Below are 18,984 nucleotides of genomic sequence, written 5' to 3' on the forward strand. Positions count from 1 at the left end.
GCATTGCAGGCAAGCGTCTTTCATAGACAACTTAATATACCAAATCCGACTTATGAATTACCGATATGAGGTTACATTCTCGGCATATGTATTGACTCCGGCAGAAAAGCTGGTTATGAATTCGATCATTTTTCTATCTATGAGTCTAATGGGGTATACTCTATTCTCTTATTTAACCACTTTCATTCATCAAAGCATTCGGAGGATCATCCTACCATATGCGGTTTCCAACGATCAACTGAAAGTCACAATGGGGGATGTGAGCAGAGCGGTCGTTGGCAACACAAGTTCTGCTTGGAGTAGGATCACAGATACGAAATATGGACCTACCATCTCCATCTCACTATAACGTAAGTGTAGAGAATCATGAATATTTCTCAAATGCGATGTATCGATATTATCTTCAGATATAACAATTTTCGTTTAAGCACGCCCCGGCCGACGCACGAGTGAGACATAAAGGAGTATGTCGGGGCTCAGACTATCGTTGACTCCCCCTCGAGCAGTACCTACCGTGCAGGAATCTGATTATGGCGATCGAAACTGGTCCCGGAAAAAGCATATTGAATTGAAATACCACAAGAAATCTCGGCTAACAAATGTTTTACAGATGAATCTCACGTACTTCGATTGCTCCAAATTTTCCCCTTTCCCAGCGCTGCATTTTCAATTATACCCAATAGCGATACTATTATGACGGCGCACAATTGTCCCCCTTAGACACATCTCCAGCGACTACGCGATGAATTTTTCAGGAGCTAATGAATTTTATGATAACGATATACGATGATGGAGGGAGTTCGGACGGGTTTACTTCGATACAATGTCATTATTCAGTACGGGGTCCAAGAAAGGTCATGAAAATCTTTGTTGGGGCTGGATCACGAACAAATTAAATGGATATCTTCTCCCCATAATTTTCCTCTTTCAGGTGATCTTTAACAATTTCATGGATGAGCTTCATGAAAACCAATCAGCCTTGTTTACTTCTCACAGCCACTTTTCAAGATGTAAATAGAAACAAAGTATCGACACGACAAATTAATCAATTTGATTGGATGAGATGATACCATATTCATAATTCCTTCCGACTTGCGTAGCTCTCTCCACTGAATTGTCGAGTTGCCAAGAGTGACGCGAAAATGTTACGTAGCCCTGTTGCTGCTGGCTGTTAGAATGATAGAAGACCAGCTTACACCACTCCGTACAGCCCTATCAGTATTTTTGCATGGAGAGCTAGATTCTTCAACTTGTTGGTAAGTGAGTCCCGCTGGATCGATGCTTGTGAATCAGGGTAATGTGAAACCTCGTTTTGACGATGATCACGACTTAACAATTCTACCGTACCTACCCTTACTTTAGACAGCATGAATTCCTTTTGTTCAGTTGATTCTCAAATCTTCCAAATATAAAAAAAAGTAAATCTTCACCGCATAATCCAACGAATTCGATATTCGAACCACTTTAAGGTTCTCGGGCTGCTAAAAATCCCTACAGCAGCTCAGGCACAAGCCTCTTTGGTTTGATGGTTGGTTCTGAAACGGGGACAAATCCAAAAACAGAATCTTTTCCGATTGAGTAACCTTATTACCCAGTACCTTGCTTGACCATTCTCGAGCCTTTCTTTCCCTTCTACTTCTATCCTTACACAACGCTTCTCAAGTCCTCCTCGGTCGGGGCAGTGCTTCTAGAGCCAAAAGATTGTACCTGGTAATCAATAAATGATATCCACCCCCAGCCTATCTGAAATCATTACGAGATTCTCGAGAATCTACAAATTCGTTGAATTTTCTTTTTCTCACACTGTTTTACAGAAACTGAAGGAAAAAGTACTTATGAATAGTAACTGATCACCACTAAGATATTTTGACAGCGTCAAATCTCCACATTCGTTGTACATATTTAGCCAAGAACCTGCATTTCGACCTTGGGGATCTCTTGTTTCAGGCTTGTACAATCTTCAGACGATCGCAACTTCAACTTTCTTTTTTTATGTGAGCGAACCATTTCTACCTCTACGAACGATTCCTCAATAGTGTCAAGTTGATACGGTTACTCGATACATTCAAACCGTGTCCAACATCGATAATGGCGTCGAACGATTATTACAACTCTTATTCACATCAACAACAACAATATCAACATGCCGAACCACCAGAACCATATCAGAGTCAATTCGACGTTCAATCTCAACAAAACACAGTACCTCCATCATATCATTCTCAAGTACCTTCAAGACAAGGCTCGATTCCATCCCGAGTAGGATCGACTAGACCTCATGAAATGTCACCAGTCTCACCATTCGAAGCCCCGTTCGATGATCATGTATATCCAGCACCAAATGTGCCGCCGCATAGACAAGATAGCTCGAGTAGCTTTGGACAAAATTCGGAATACTATTCACAAGGGGGGGGTGGCAGGCCTCATGATGGAATGGGTTACTCCAATGATGATATACCTCTACGAGAAAATCCGCAAGTACCACCAAAGGACGCCTCTACCGATCATATTTATGATTCGAACTCAAACGATCATGTATATGATGCAGGAGAATCGGGAGTACCTTCGCATTTACAGAATAACAAGAAGAATAGAATGAGCGACGCTATGGCTATGTCACTTATCAATAAAAAGAAAGGGTTTCCTTTCGTTACATATACTCTCACATTGATACAAGTGATAGTATTTATTGTGGAGATTGTCAAGAATTGTAAGTATTTTGATGCAGAGTTTGAGTATGAAATACTAATATCAGATAGCTCAACTTACTGGCTCTCCTATCGAAATTCATCCATCTTTTAACCCTATGATTGGCCCTTCACCATACGTAGTCATCAACATGGGGTCAAGATTCACGCCTTGTATGCATAATATGACCGCCATACCAGATTTAAGTGCCATAAGTTGGCCATGTCCAAACACAACAAGTTCAACGTCAGCCGAATGTTCAATAAGTGATCTTTGTGGATTTGGAGGAGTTGGAGCAACACCGGATCAATGGTATAGGTTCATTTTACCCATGTTCCTTCATGCCGGAATCATCCACATAGGTTTCAACATGTTGCTTCAAATGACTATGGGAAAAGAAATGGAGATTTTAATAGGACCCGTTCGATACTTTCTGGTTTATATCTCCAGCGGAATATTTGGATTTATATTAGGTGGAAATTTTGCAGCAACTGGTATATCATCAACAGGCGCATCAGGAGCTCTTTTTGGCCTCATTGCTCTTACACTACTTGACTTATTGTATAAGTGGAAAGAACGTGTTAGTCCGATGAAAGAATTGGCTTTTATCATGCTTGATATCGTCATATCGTTCGTTTTAGGTCTTTTACCCGGTCTTGATAATTTCTCTCATATTGGAGGATTCCTTATGGGTCTTGTTCTCGGTTTATCGATTCTTCGTTCACCCAATTCTTTACGAATGCGAACAGGTCAATCAGATCCACCATACGCACCTGTCCCTACTAAAGCGAGCCAAGGTGACCGTGGTATCGTTAGTTTATTCAAAAATCCTTCGGGATTTTTCAAGGGCAGAAAACCAGCTTGGTGGGCTTGGTTGCTTTTGAGATTAGCCGCCTTAGTCTTCGTCTTCATTGTGTTTATTTTACTTTTGAACAATTTCTATGTCTATAGAAAGACTTGCGGTTGGTGCAAGTACTTGAGTTGTATTGTAAGTTTTCCCCTTATTTTATTCGGTTATATTCCATTGTTGAAGTCAATCTAATGATACGAAAATAGGATGTGAACAATTGGTGTAGTTTAGGCAATTTGGATTTGACCAACACTACGACGAAGAGAAGTTTACTTGATAGTTGGGATTCAATGGCCAAGTTGTATACATAAGCCGAGATGCTTTTATCAAGCTTTTGGTTATATTTTCAATGAGAGTTGCGATACGGGAGGGTGGATTGTGGGGGTGGGAGTTGAGTAGATGTTACTTTTGCATTTTTGAGAAGAAAAAAAAGAGCATATTGCAATATGCATAGCGATGGAGTTGCTTTATCGGATTGGACAATATGGATTTTTGATACTCTGGATGAGTTACTACCAGGCTTTACATCATACGAATGTATGAGGGATGACGAGACTCGAGTTGAGAAGAGTAATCGGGTAGCTGGGACTAGGCAAAGGGAATAAACTGCATCTTACTCAAGCGTTTTGATTCAGGTTCTGCAAACGCGGGTTGAATACCGCGTATACCATGATATATTCCAACAAATTTAATGAATGATACCATTTGATATCATTTCCCACTGTTTATTGAATTGGCTTAAGTTTTTGTATTGATATATGTCAATTACATCAGGGGTATTAGGCCATACTGGCAATGTCAGCTTGTCGCTTTCGTTTTTGAGTATCTTTCCAGCTCATCATTAGCGTCTTGTATCTACTCGTAGTTTCTTTAACATAGAATATGTTACTGTATGTATATATATCATGCGGGTGGGTATCTTGGAGGATATACTCAGTATGAACTTGTAGGGACAGCATTCCTATAATCACGGAGAGAGTATACGAGTAAGCGAGGCTCAGGCCTTGAATCTCTTATTCACAGTTCTAGCTTTCTGTATTTCACATATTTAACAATAACGATTATCATGCAAGGATTCAAAAACTGTACTTACTCCACGCAATTGACACCCCGAATTAAACCACACCGCTTTTATTCTTCGATTTTCTAGATCATTCTGCCGTGTTCAAGCTAAGGCGGTGTAACAAATATTCCGCGAAAAATATCACATCGCAAAGACAATCTCATTTTCTATAAACAAACCTTCCAGACCATTCTACCTCTCGATCATCATCAATTCTTCGCATCATGGGTCGCAGCGATGGCAACGAACGGGTAGCCAAACCCAAGAAAGAAAGAAAAGCCAAAATCCCCAAAGATCAACGCGTTCGCAAACCTAAACTCCCCAAGGATAAAGATCCGCTTCGTACGAATAAACCAGAGGTTCCGTTGATGAATCGCTCTGTGCATGCGAAATGGGGCGCGCTTTTTCGAAAACATTTGGGCGTGCTAGAGGCGCATTGTAAGGCGCTGGATAGGGTGCAACAGGCGATGAGGGGTGAGATGAAGAATTTGAGTGAGGAGGAGAAGAGGGAGTGGGAATTGAATGAGGAGGGGCCGTGGAGGATTTTGTGTGGATTGTTGGATAGGGGGAGGGATACGTTGGTTAGTGGGAGGAAGATGGCGCAGTTTGTCGTGAGTTTTTCTGGGGGCAAGGGGATGTGATGGGATGTGGGATGATGGGGATTTACTAATGCGATTGCGAAATAGTTACCTCCTCGTTTGATGAAAGATAGAAAGGGATTGGGAGTTTTGGGCACAAGTTACGAAGCTCTTGTTCCACAACTCGATGCTCGTCTCGCGGCGGAGAAAAATGGCACTGCTGCTACCAAAACCAATGAGAGTAACAACGATAGTTCCGATTCCTCTTCAGACTCCTCATCCTCCTCCGATTCCGACTCCGACTCCGATGCAGCAGAAGTAGGAGGATATGAAGATGAAGATGTAGAAATGGAAGATGCACCTGTGGCAGAATCTAAGAAAGATCCCTCGACAAGTGCGCCGGTGGAGACGGAATCAAGTGCGCATTTCTTCGTCGATACAGAACCGACTCCAATTGCAGATTTGAATAAGAAGGATAAGAAAGATAAGAAGCGAAAGGCGGAGGACGCTCTGGTGGGAAGAAAATCAAAGAGAGAGAAGAAGAATGAGGAGGAAAAGGAGAAGGAAAAGAAAATTGAGGAGGAAGAGGTTAATTTCCAAGCTATGGAGGCACAGTTGCAAGCGGAGGTTGAGGCGGGTATGAAGGCCCAGGAAGAAAAGGCTCAGAATGAAGAGGAGAAGAAAGAGAAGAAGAGGAAAAGAGATGGTAATGTGGAGGAAAATGAGGGGAAGAAATCAAAGAAGGAAAAGAAGAGTAAGAAAGTTGAAGAGGAAGTGAACGAGGTTGAAGAGGTCGAGGTTGAGCAAGAGCAAGAGCCAGAAGTAGAGAGTAAGAAAGAGAAAAAATCAAAGAAGGACAAAAAGAGAAAAGCAGATGATGTTGCGGCAGAAGATGAACAAATTGATGGGAAGAGGAAGAAGAAATCGAAATAAGTGGGTTGTAAATCGATAGGGAATATACCGGTATAGCATATCACAATGGATTTGAGCAAATGGAGAGGAGCATTTGGGCATTGCATGGACGGACGGATGGATGTGTTAATTAATGAATTGAATTGAATTGAATACTGTCAAATGATGCATGTGTAATCTTACATTGTGGATTTGAAATTGAAATTGAAGTACGGGAATGTATGTATGGTTGTATTCACAAGTGTGATTGGCTTTGGTTTACTTTGTTTTGCTGATTTGATTTGAATTAGATTGGATGTATCGTGTATATCATGTATACCACGTACAAGAGGAGCGCCAATCAGTGATCACATACGCAGAGCGAAGTCGATATCGATAGTGAAGGGGCGGATGATGTCTAGATTGGACATGAGCATGAATATAAATATCAACTAAGAATTACTGTATGAATAATGCCTTAAGTGGTATATATGTATCTGGTGATCGTGTTAAGAGTTGAGGGTGAGGTTCGAGGGTTGCGTTTTCGTACTGGAATTTCTCTTCTCTTCTCTTCGCTTGTTGATTTTGATTTTGATTTTGATGTAGGGTTGGCACTGGAGGGGATAGATATTGGATAATAGACTTTGTAAAAATTCAAATGAGATACGCGCATGCTGCGGTGCGATTATGGGAATAGATGGGTCCAGATTCACTGGAAGATATGAAAGATAGCATATACTATATAGTAGTACTAGTGGTGCTAGCGGTATTCTGTTGTGTATAAAAGAGAGTGCCTAAGGTTTGTGAAGATTATACTTTCCGGTGTTATCGAGGCTGTTGCTCGTGAGGAGAGGAGGTAGATGTACTGGAGGATTTGAGCAATTGGTGGGAGAGCTGGCGATTTTTAAATTCTTGGACGCAAAAGGAGAGAGGTTTGGGAGGATATTGGGTTGGGCTAATTTTGTTTGTTGTGGAGAGGGGTATTGCTGTTGTTGTCGCTGTTGTTTTGTTGTCATAATCATCATCACTCTCTACTTCTTATAAACTTCTCATCTCAGAAGCCTTTGCGCCCGCAGGATAGTTTCCTATATACCCTCCAAATCAAAACTATCTCACAGTCCGTAAAAATCGTGATCACATAGAAGGGAACTGAATCGAAAACCCATTATCTGTGGATGTTCCCGAGTACACATTACACTTTGCGTCAGATTTGGAGGAGAAAGATATGGTTTATATACTCAGCGGATTGTGAGGTACGGGTAAGGATGGATTTTAAATATCGAGAGAAAAAAGGTAGAGATGTACTATAAAACGTCTACTTTGCATCTGTAGAAAGAGCTTATAGATATTTTCAGAAGAGGAAATAGAGATGAGCTGGTCTTCACATCAGAGAATACATAGTCTTGGGAAGAGTTAAGAAGACTTGAGAAGTTCTATAGGATTCTACAGGAATTTGAATGTAACTACTATGAAGAGAATAGTTTTTCTGAAGACAGTGGAAAGAGGAATGTGGATAGATGGTGATGATAAGAGTCAGAAGATGACAGTAAATCAGAATTTGAAGAGTTGACAATAAGAAAGATTTGCTAGTCACAATGACCACTACCTAATGAGTTGTTGTTGCAAGGAACAATATTGGATTCTAATTGTTACGTGGGTGTATATATGCTTACACCTCCATCATGTCTAAATTCATGATTAGGATTAAACTCTCGAGTATCTGGTGATTTCACATCCGGATGCATTTCCTCCATTTTCTTTTAGTTTGTGTCTAGAAACATAAATATCGAATCGAGAAGACGTTTATATAGAAGAAAATCAAGTCCAGCCTCCTTAAGCGAGATAGATTGTCGGAGATGAACACTTTTAGAAAATCTTTACAGCTCGATTGCTACCTTCAAGCTCTGTGTATGATTTGTTTTGCTACAATAAGTTCTTAGTGGAAGTCGAAGATGAATTTCTTTTTAGTGTTTTCCGAATCTCGAGTTTTATGCGGCATTGATTTGTGATTCTAATTCCTCTGATTAGACTGAAGTATTCAATTCCGGTCACTTATTTCGTAGAGCCCAACCGGCTCGCAATTGTGGCTTACTAAGCTAATCTACTTTGTATTTAGGCGATAGCAGTATTTTATCTTTGTGGTATACAATTCAATGCATTCAAATGCCGATATTTCCATCTTAACACAGATCTGGGCAGTTTATGGTTCAAATTATATATTTCCTATTCCCCAAATCTCAAATCCCACGCCAAACCCCTCGAAGCCACAAAATAAAGTAACAAATATCTCCCCTCCTCCGCATCGGTCAAATCCTCCAAGGCAAAACCAATACCTACACCATCACCAAACAACTCCATAAATATGTTTTCCTAGCACAGTGTGTTAACACACACCCACATCAAACTTCTCCACTTACACCCAGCGTGCAGTAACTCTCAAAACCAAAACTTCATAGTCAAAAGTGTACATGCACACTGGCGACTCCAAAACGAAGCTGATATTCTCAAACGCTTCGAATCTAAAACATCATTTCTTAGACCGACAATCGATGAGATTGTGATCCCGAGTGATCCCCAAAGTATAGTTCTGAGATACTTAGATGATGATATCATGACCGAGACGTATAAGAAAAAACTTAGTAGATGTGAACTTAAATTTGTTGCAAGGAGGGTTTTGGAAGCTTTGAAGGTTTTGCATGATGAGGGATTTATTCATACCGGTATATAATTCTCTTTACTCTAGATACCTCAGAGTAATATCTCTAATACAACCAGTTGTGAAACTGGATAACATGCTCGTGAATCATGGAAACAGGCAACGGTTTTCCGAGGTCCAACTTGCCGATCTCGGTGGTACAGTATCCGTAGATTCGAAATGGGCAGTGGAAGGACATATAGTCAGGACCGCTTACTGGCGAAGCCCAAAAGTGCTGCTTGGTATGCGGTGGGGTACATCAGCGGATGTTTGGTCGTTTGGGTGTTCGGTATGTGATAGCATACATGATTTCTCTGCCAAGGTAACAATATATGGACTTGATACCCACATTCTCACCCCAGATCCTAATGCTCATCTACGGCAACTACTATCCATTCAACCCCCTCAACTACGGCGTAACCCTCGACGATGACGAATATGATTTCGGGGTACTCCAAAAACATCATCAATATCTCGGATCATTCCCAATTTCCTTTGCTGAGATAGCAGATGAGGGAACGCAGAATGCGATTGTGTTAGCGATGAAATCGGTTCCGAGAGAGAAGATGAAACCATTTTCGAGGATTACGCAGAAGGAGATTGCGAAAGTGGATAATGATTTTTTGCAAAAGATTCTGAGGTTTAATCCCAGGGAGAGACTGACGGCAGGGGGTGGATTAGAGAGGTTGGTTAACATGACAGATGATGGATGGAATGATAGGGAGTTTAAGAGGATAGACAGGAATTTGGGTGACATCTGCATTCACTCGGTTATTTCTCTGTTTTCATACCTACCTGTAGTTCATAGAAGCATAGATTTTTCGTATTCTCATTTCCTCTCTAGAATTAAAAACGGACACAGACTTGAGTATCTGAAGGGCAACGAAGTCCTTGTGATTTTGCAGATGAATCAATGGGGGGTAAAGCGTCGAGTGTAATTTTAATCTGATACAAGAGGTTTAATGTGAAGATGTGGGATTGGTGAAGTAAAAAAGGAACGAAAATTAGGTCACGACAATGAAAGTATGTTTCAGCACTGTTGATGGGTAGTTTAATAATGAAAATAAAAATGACAATACAGACATCTTGGTAGTATCGAATTCCAACCCACACAATCTCACCTCTCACCTCTCAACTCCAACAACCCATCACTTCCCGCGCAAAATTCCCACATATCACTAACAAACAAACTACCACCCTCAAGTGTTCTCATCAAGCTCGTTTAGATGTATAACCTCAAAAACAAAGATCAAACAAAGACGGCATATTTAATACCCCTCTTCTTTTCCAGAACCAGCCCACGGGGTAGTAAGCTGTGAGCGTCTCAAGTCTTATTTCCTAAACGGATTCCCAGAAATCAAAAACCCCAGCCACTATAAAACCCTCAATCCCCCTCATCAAGATTCCACCTTCCAACTCACCCAAACTATCATTTTCAATGTCTCGCTTTAGGAAATATTTTTGCATTTTGAGCGTTGTTTAATCATGATAGATCAGGTACTACTATATCAAACTCACTACTTGCAACTCATTACCCTATTTCTGATTCCTCACTTCCGAATACCCGAGACTCGAGAGAGTTGTGAGATGTAAGATTACAATGAATAGACAATACACACACCTTTATAGTTCGTCACAATAGTAAAAATAAAATGGTAATAAAAATAAGCGACGACGACAACAACAACAACAACAACAAACTATTTTCACTCTTCACTCTTCAGCATACCAGCAGCAAACTCACGAGAACAACAACAATAATAGCTACAACGGCTACAACAATAACGAGAAAGAAAACAACAATAAACCCTCCCCACCATCCCGCCATCTCATCATCCAGCCTTCCAAATCCGCGAATAGAAATCTCCAGGAGAACTCTCCGAGAAAGACAATCAGTAGAAAGCCAACATCTCAAAGTTCCTTATCGAGTCTTTTCTTCCTCAAAACTAAAACTTAAAGAAATAAACATAAATACCACAAAGAGATTTAGTAGTTAAAACCTCGACGAAAACAAGGATGAGGATAAGGGGATAGAGAAATCGGAATTTAGAAATTAGGAACAAACTATTTTCACTAGATTCTAGACTACAGAATTTGGTATCTGGTACTTGATAGTAAGAACAATAGTGACGCGTTGAACGTGTGAGGATTTGGATCAAAGCATCTTGATTGTGAGTGCTGAGCGTGATGAATATCAAAATTTCTCTTCATTCCTAGGATCGGGATTCACGAACCTAAGAACCTGGGAATCCAAAAGATAAAGAGAAAAGAAAAAAAACTCCCGTCTCCCGTCTCCCACTTCTCAGTAAACCAATACCAAACCAGAAGTCCATAAACCCAAATTCAAATCACGAATCAAAAGAAAATTCGAGGAAGAAAAGAAAGAAACAAAGAAATCCTCGCCCTCCACTCCCTAACCCACCCACCAATACAACATCCATCCCATCACGAACTACTCCCCACCCCATTATAAACCGCCACATAACCCACCTCCATTCCACTCCCCATCCCCCCCTTCGTCAACCCATTCGGCATACCCGGATACATTCCCCCCACCGCCACATTCAAAATAACAAAATAAGTTTCCCCCACCAACTTCACCCAACTCGCATAATCTCCCACCATGCCCCCGTAACCGTAAAATACGCATTCCCATCCAACTCCCACGTGATACTTTGTGACTGCCAGTCTCCCACCCTTGAGATAAGTATGCCATACGTATGCCAATCCGAGCGATCGAACCACTCATTGGGCGATCCGATCGCGAGTGGATACGATGCGGTACCGTAATGAATCGTGCCCACGTTTGCAGATGCCCCGTTGACTTGCTCCATGATATCCCATTCGCCGCATTCGGGCCACATGTTATCGCCTCGGAAGCTTTCGCCTAGAGTCCAGAAGGCGGGCCAGATACCTTGTTGATGAGTGGGATCGCTACTACCCATTTTGATGCTGGCGGAAACGATCATTTCGGCGCCGTTGGCGCATCCCCAACTTTGTAAGGTGCTTATACGTGCGGAAGTCCATTTTCCGGAGGAATAGAGAGGGGTGATGTAGAGGGTGGAGGAACCGGAGAGGTTAGCATTCTGTGGGGAAGATGTGTAGTGTTGGATTTCGTTGTTTTGGTTTGTGGCGGGGGTTTCGTATTCCCATTTTGAGGAAGAGGCGAGGGAACCCGCGGAGCCGGAAAAGGAGTCTGACCATGTTAGAGTGAAGCCTGGAATTTTAGGAGGAGCGCCGGCGTGAGTCAGGGGGAGGGTAATGGAGATGGAGAAAAGGGAGAGAGCGATGTGTGATATGGAAGGGAATGTATTTTTCATGGTGAACTTTGATATGATTTATCTAATTCTCATCGATCCCGCGATATAGAATGTAAGGTTAGGACAGAAAGAAAGGAATAAGGATGCAAAGCTGAATGAATGAATGAACTAACAAACGATAAGTGGTATTGTAATGAATGTGAAAAGTAAGTAGATCCGTTGACTTGACAGAAAATAAAAGGAAAACATGTACATGGACGGCAACCTACTTTATGAAAATTATCTCTCCCCAAGTAATGTCTTCAAACATTTCTTCATAATCAACGGTCTACATGAAGGTTAATTTCCAACAGAACCTATGTTTTTATCCCTCTTGGCCCAGCTATTAATTCTGTCCGTTTTTGCTTAACTTATCTTCTCATCTCCAATCACACCAACTTCTCAGTCCAAAGTACCAAATTCACGACCCAAATGTGGCGTAGAGGACTGCATTGAGTACGCGGCCTTTTTAATATTCCCCTGATATCTCTAAAATATCGCTTAATTGAATGATTTAAACCACTCACGTTTTGTTTAATGGCCCCATAATTTGTTTGTTGGTCATTGGCAGGCTGTAATTAGAGGTTTTGATCCTCATGGATTTTTTGTCCGCGCTTCTAGTCTTGAGTGTAAAGCTTGGGGTTTCGTACGAAGATAATGTTGGCTGTGGAGATTTTGGTTTAAGCGCTCTGTGATAATCTATACGCATGAACACGCAGATAACGATATGAAAAATTAACTTGTATTATTGTACATTCGAGTAGTTCTAAGTCAACTCGGGGAATTTATTGCGCCCATGAGAGAAAAAATCACTAAAATGAATTTGAAACGAATATGAGATGTGAATCAAGATAGAGTATTGAACAAAAGATGTAGAGAAGTGGGGGACAATTGAATGATGAACGACATGTATTTTGCACAGGAATTGATCCCGATCAGCTACACGAGTTTGATGCAAGAAGGACCAAATATGATTTTCTTGGGCCAACCCTATAACTATAGAACTACCATGACATCCAAAGATAAACAATATATAGTAAAAGCCAACCACTATGGAGTTTTTTTCTTTCCATCTGGCTATTACCTCAAGTCTAGGAAGCGAAACATCTTGAATTCCCCAGTGCATTTGCGAGTACTACAAGTACCAGCATCGGCAATCAAACGATTCTTGTCAAAGACGGCGCTATCACTCGAGATCCTGAAAAAATAATTCCTCGCCATCAGCGTATGATACGAGTTGAGATGTTGAAAAGCAGTAAATGACAGACTCAATTGGGGTCGGCGAGTATGTACTGAGCCATGTTCTCGAGAATCTGTAAGCACTTACTTAAAGAAGCCTCGGGTAATAGCTCTCTATCACGAGGACATTTCGCTAACGTCGAAAGAATAAAAGGGTAGTACAACTAAACTTAACTATTGAACTCTTACTGTAGTGGTATATTCAAAGCACTCAGCCAATTATGTATTGTAGCAAAACGCGACTCTTGAGAAGTGAATGAAGAGAATGTTGAGCACGAAAATACGATTCGATGCTAAGATATATCGCCAATTTTTGAAAGACAGATTGGCCAGCGATAAATCGTCGAACGAGTGACCAAGAAGGATGCTTGGCATAGAATGTGTAACACGAGTTTAAACATACGAGAGACAACAACTCAAATTCTGCTGATCATGACAGGTGAGGATGGATGTCAGTCAAGCATAGTAGCCAAGAGTGAGATCTACATCCGTGTATGGAATACCATTGCCCCGTCGTTAAATTAGGAATGATTAATAAACTGCAAAACCATACATCGTTCAATTCACAGTATCGTGCAGACTTCATCACAAATTCATGTTCTGACAGAAAGGATTTCGTGAAACAAAGACTTGCTTTAGAGTTGTGGTTTGTGATACTCGCCCTGAACCGAATAATTTATTTCGGCTGGGTGATGCCCAAGGCGATCCAGAAATGCAGTGGCATGTGGTCATACTGTCTCACTTGCTCTCAACTATTTGAAGATCTCGACTTGGCAGCTGTAATCTGTATGTTGACATTACTCGATTTGATCAGTCACCCTGTCTATGACACAGCGGTGAAAACTTGACCCCTTGAATATCCATTCCAGGCATGAGAACTTGAGATTTGGGCGCTGTTCATTGCAATGCTTTAGTGTTGTTGTCCCATCCAATATTGAAAAGGTTATCCAGCATGATATTCTTCCCCGCTTTATTGATTCTTGCGCTCGCCACTAGCCATCAAAGTCACAAGACCTCATCTTTCATTTCCACGTCTTTTCAAGACTAATGCATCCTCAACGGAAGTGCATGTCCCAACCTCCTCTTACTTGGGTATGAATTGAAGTCTGTGCGATGATATGCATTGACAAAACCATCGGTGATTCCAAATCAGGTAATATTTACGTTGAAAATATTCAAGAATTCCTGCATGGAAATTATTACCATCTTTGACATCAAAGCTATGGATGAAAAGTCGTGTAATCACATGAATGGTTCGATCTGGCATTCATCGTGTATTTGAAGCATTTTGTGGACTACCACATTGCTCCCGATTGGTTGTCCTATCTCTAATATCTTGTGATGATATCGCATTTCCGATAAGAATTTCATGGGAGGGAAACTTTTCCCAACCAATCTTCCACGATTGACAGCCACGATTTCGCGTCCAAAGATGGTATGAATTAGATGATATGCGTGATGGTATTCGTTGACCATTTCAGGAATTTTTGTCCAGTTGATGGTGCTGATGGCGAGCTGAGAAAAATGAGCGATTCCTTTTCGCAATCGAGTGTAACGTTTTACGCGCACAAATTTTGAAGACGGCTTGGAAAACTCTAAAAACGATTGCGCTCACGGAAGGTGCTCGGATTATATAGAATATTCCAAAATTGAGTGGTTCGAATTGTCGAATTGAATCTTCAACTGCTCGCGTGCTTTTTGATCATTACCCCGCCTCAAATAAGTATCCTTCCACTAAAGAAGCTTAAAATATATTTATCTTGTCCAATGAATTCTGAAAGAAATTGCGTGATATTTTCAACTAACTTGATTGGAAGTAGAAGCCATCAAGTGGAAACATAAGTCCAGGAACGATGAAGGTGCCAGCGATATGATTTGAGCAACCGTCAAAGCCATGGAGGTGAATCTTGAATTTGTCTTTGCATCCGCGAGGCTAGAATCGGTGAAGATTGATCATGTTAATGGTCAGTTGAATCCACTTGGATTAACACATTACATGCAAGGCTGAAGGAATCCTTGACTAGGATCGAAAAAAACAAACATAATGTCAAACAAAAGAGGAGGCAGGCTGGCACAGCCCGGGTACAGCTAGTCATGAAAAAAAGTACTGTACGCTGCTTTTATCGAATGCCTCTAGACACAAGACTCGAAGAACAAATGGTAGGAAGAAAAGAGCCTACCACACCGCCACCTGATAGTAGTGCTTGTTACTTTTTACAAAGCAGTGCATTCGCTTTATCTGTGTTTTGACACGCGGCTTATGTATATCAGGTGTCTGATTTGATGACCCAGGTACATCAAGTGTATATTTACCGCTACCCGGTGGAAGGAAAGCCGGTGACCGGCAATAGAAGGCATTATTTAGTTCCACTTATGGGAAGCGGATAGAAGAGACGTGGAACAGATTGCACGATAAGAGTAACCTAGTACCATGGTGGAGCATTGGAGAGACACCAAGGTTGGGGTAATAACATGGCAGGTGGAGTAGTGATGGACAACACGTATCAAATTGACCAGATACTTCATACGAATCATGATAGAAGGAGTCACACCACCACCAGAATTTCATGAAGGATTGCCTCCACCTTTGGGAGAACATGAGGGAACATGAAGGTATCGTGTGCCGTGGGTATCTCGAGGCGTTGAGAACTTTCAAAGGCAGTAAGACGGGCCAGAACCCAGAAATTATGGATGAATCCACTATCACATGGAAAATCAACAAAATTGAGTACGGAGTAGATGATGTGTGACTTTAAGTGATGAATAAAATGGATGTAGAGATCTTCAACGTGTTCTCAACGTTTGAGTCTCTTCCTTTGTTCGATTTGATTCGACCTGACCCATGAATAGACTGTGTGAGCAAGACAACTTAGACAAGTGTTAGTATTAGTGGCAGGAATGTCAATACCTAGATACTTCTATTACGTACTCGATGCTGTGCTTCAAACCTCTTGATACAACGTTAATCGCACGCGCATACGCATGAGAGTAACCAAATTGAATTCTGTCAGATCGACCATCATTGATGATAAGGTTTATTATTATTATGGCCAGGGGAAGGGGGCAAGGGGGCAGGGGGAAGGGGGAAGGGAGAAAGGGAAAGGGAATTTGGTGCCAAACTAAGGGAACACGCAGGGTCCGATCCATTAGTTCAACTGATCAAAATGGGTTTAGCGTCAATGTTATCACGCAAGATACCTCCAAATCGCAACATTTTCCCCTCCAGAGTCCAAAGTCCAAAGTTTCTAAAATTCCCAAAATTCCCAAAATACACCAAAATACACCAAACTCTCAAAGAAAGACTCCACCACTACAATCCACATAACCACTTACCCAATCGAGATGTAGGTATACGGAAACCATCCCTTCACTCCTTTCCTATTCTTCCCTCCCTTCCCCTCCTAATCTAAGTATTTCCAATACTCTCAAACCTTCACAGTCAACTGAATTACTCACCGCTAGGTACTAGGTAGGTATTTCCAACAGTCAATTCCATATATCTGTTCCTTTTCTTTCATTCGCCCTTCTCCCTCCTTCTCCTTCTTTCTTCCGAGCTCTTCATTCACTCGGAATATATATATATATATGTATATATATATTCACCACTTCCCCTAGCTCAAACTACTCTGCTGGTAATTTGCATCTCATTACTCTTTGATTTCTCGATCACATCATTTCCCCAGAGTATTGCACCTTACTTTTATTTACCCCTCCATATTATCAATACAAAGTTTCCCCAGATTTTGTTGTCTTCTATTGAAACTCAACTCACAACAGAATATACCAAATCTTTTCTTCATAATATAGAAGATTAAGTAGCAACATCACAATGGCTCCAGATTTGAACTCAGTTCCTTCTTCCCCTAGGGTGGACAAAAAGGCTGCCTTTCCTTTCAACCAGGCCAACAATATGCCTTCAGGTTCGAAGCCAAATATTCTATATATTATGGCAGATCAGTTGGCAGCACCCTTGCTCAAAATGCACAATCCAAAATCTCAAATTCAAACACCACATCTTGACGGTCTTGCGAAAGACGCCGTCGTCTTCGATTCCGCATATTGCCCTTCGCCACTTTGCGCACCTTCCCGAATGTCCATGGTTACTGGTCAATTGCCTTGCAGAATTGGTTCATACGATAATGCCAGTTCGATCGATCCTTCTACTCCAACATACGCACATTATCTACGAGCAGCAGGATATGAAACTACATTGGCAGGAAAGATGCACTTCATTGGAGAACAATTACATGGTTATGAGAGTCGTTTGACTAGTGATATCTATCCTGGAGATTATGGTTGGGCAGTTAATTGGGAAGATCCAGACAAAAGATTGGAATGGTATCACAATGCTAGTTCTATTTTACAAGCTGGTATTTGTGTGCGAAGCAATCAACTGGATTATGATGAGGAGGTTATGTATAAATCAACCCAATTCCTTTATGATCATGTTCGTAAAGGACCAAATACTAGACCTTTCTGTATGACGGTAAGCTTCGTATCACCTATTCTAAATTATATTTTTACTAATGTCTCACTTCAGGTCTCCCTCACCCATCCTCACGATCCTTATAATATTCAAAAAAAGTTCTGGGATCTCTACGAAGGCGTCGATATTGATCTACCAGAGACCAAAATTCCACAAGAAGAATTAGATGCACACAGCAAGCGCTTATTGAAAGTTTGTGACCTTTGGGGCAAGGAATTCACAGACGATCAAATTAAGAGAGCTAGACGTGCATACTATGGGGCAGTCAGTTATGTTGATGATTGCATTGGAAAACTACTTCAAGTCTTGAAGGATTGTCGACTTGATGACAATACAATCATTGTTTTCAGTGGTGATCATGGTGATATGCTTGGAGAACGTGGTCTTTGGTATAAGATGTCTTATTTTGAATCGTCTGTTCGAGTACCTCTTCTCGTTCATTATCCAAAATATTTCAATGCTCATCACGTATCCGAGAATGTTTCTACATTGGATATTCTTCCAACATTGGCAGATCTTGCTAATGTCGAATTATGGCCTGGTCTTCCTATGGATGGTTCATCTCTTCTCCCACATCTTCAATCACGTCCAGGTGGATCTGATACTGTTTTTGCGGAATACTGTGGTGAAGGTACTATTTCACCAATGATGATGATTAGACGTGGACCATGGAAGTACATCACGTGTCCAGCAGATCCAGATCAACTTTATAATCTCGCCGATGATCCTAAGGAAGTGGTCAACCTTGCATCACTTCCTACCAAACATCCACTCATGACCGAAGAAACCACCAAATTCTTGAAAGATTTCCAAGCTGAAGCTGCAGCAAAATGGGATTTCGAAAAAATTACCAATGATGTTCTACTTTCTCAACGTCAAAGACGACTTGTTTGGAGTGCTCTCAAAGTTGGTAAATTTACTAGCTGGGATCATAATCCAAATGATGATGGTCGTGAGAAATATATTAGATCGCACATTCCTCTCGACGATTTGGAATTGAGAGCTAGATACCCTCCGGTTGATAGTCAAGGAAGAGATTTGGCAGGTATTGGTATGGGTGGTTCGGGGGCTGGTGGTATGGGAAGTGTGGTTTATGATCAAGCTGGTGCTCATGGTCAATAATCTTGAGCGTTTACGATTGTGGTACACATCATGGAGTTACTTTGGAGCAGGAGTTTGATTTTTTTGATGAAGA

The 18,984-nt window shown here is 41.2% G+C and overlaps 6 protein-coding genes across 6 annotated transcripts; 4 read left to right on the top strand and 2 right to left on the bottom strand.

The window, feature by feature from the left end:
• Positions 1-1,075: 1,075 nt before the first annotated feature.
• Positions 1,076-1,900, bottom strand: Bfra_001626 (uncharacterized protein; the record flags this gene model as incomplete). The annotated part of the gene is given in 5 exon segments (XM_037332052.1): positions 1,076-1,168; positions 1,197-1,281; positions 1,510-1,638; positions 1,649-1,739; positions 1,834-1,900. 5 exon segments carry the CDS (start codon positions 1,898-1,900, stop codon positions 1,076-1,078), a joined length of 465 nt encoding a protein of 154 aa, XP_037196206.1.
• Positions 1,901-2,088: 188 nt separating this feature from the next.
• Bfra_001627 (putative rhomboid family membrane protein) lies at positions 2,089-3,849 on the top strand (the record flags this gene model as incomplete). Its single annotated transcript, XM_037332053.1, has 3 exons — positions 2,089-2,710; positions 2,760-3,676; positions 3,745-3,849. 3 exons carry the CDS (start codon positions 2,089-2,091, stop codon positions 3,847-3,849), a joined length of 1,644 nt encoding a protein of 547 aa, XP_037196207.1.
• Positions 3,850-4,825: 976 nt separating this feature from the next.
• On the top strand, positions 4,826-6,112 carry Bfra_001628 (uncharacterized protein; the record flags this gene model as incomplete). The annotated part of the gene is made up of 2 exons (XM_037332054.1): positions 4,826-5,212; positions 5,288-6,112. The coding sequence occupies 2 exons, from the start codon at positions 4,826-4,828 to the stop codon at positions 6,110-6,112; spliced, it is 1,212 nt and encodes a 403-aa protein (XP_037196208.1).
• Positions 6,113-8,495: 2,383 nt separating this feature from the next.
• Bfra_001629 (putative mitogen-activated protein kinase sty1 protein) lies at positions 8,496-9,615 on the top strand (the record flags this gene model as incomplete). The annotated part of the gene is made up of 4 exons (XM_037332055.1): positions 8,496-8,790; positions 8,846-9,054; positions 9,128-9,535; positions 9,610-9,615. Coding segments are annotated over 4 exons (918 nt in total), but the record flags the coding sequence as incomplete, so codon positions are not given.
• Positions 9,616-11,362: 1,747 nt separating this feature from the next.
• On the bottom strand, positions 11,363-12,085 carry Bfra_001630 (putative glycoside hydrolase family 16 protein; the record flags this gene model as incomplete). Its single annotated transcript, XM_037332056.1, has 1 exon — positions 11,363-12,085. The coding sequence occupies one exon, from the start codon at positions 12,083-12,085 to the stop codon at positions 11,363-11,365; it is 723 nt and encodes a 240-aa protein (XP_037196210.1).
• Positions 12,086-17,132: 5,047 nt separating this feature from the next.
• Positions 17,133-18,911, top strand: Bfra_001631 (putative choline-sulfatase protein; the record flags this gene model as incomplete). The annotated part of the gene is made up of 2 exons (XM_037332057.1): positions 17,133-17,789; positions 17,844-18,911. The coding sequence occupies 2 exons, from the start codon at positions 17,133-17,135 to the stop codon at positions 18,909-18,911; spliced, it is 1,725 nt and encodes a 574-aa protein (XP_037196211.1).
• Positions 18,912-18,984: the final 73 nt, after the last annotated feature.

This window comes from Botrytis fragariae (genome assembly GCF_013461495.1).
Source record: "Botrytis fragariae strain BVB16 chromosome Unknown tig00000006, whole genome shotgun sequence".
Taxonomy (NCBI): domain Eukaryota; kingdom Fungi; phylum Ascomycota; class Leotiomycetes; order Helotiales; family Sclerotiniaceae; genus Botrytis; species Botrytis fragariae.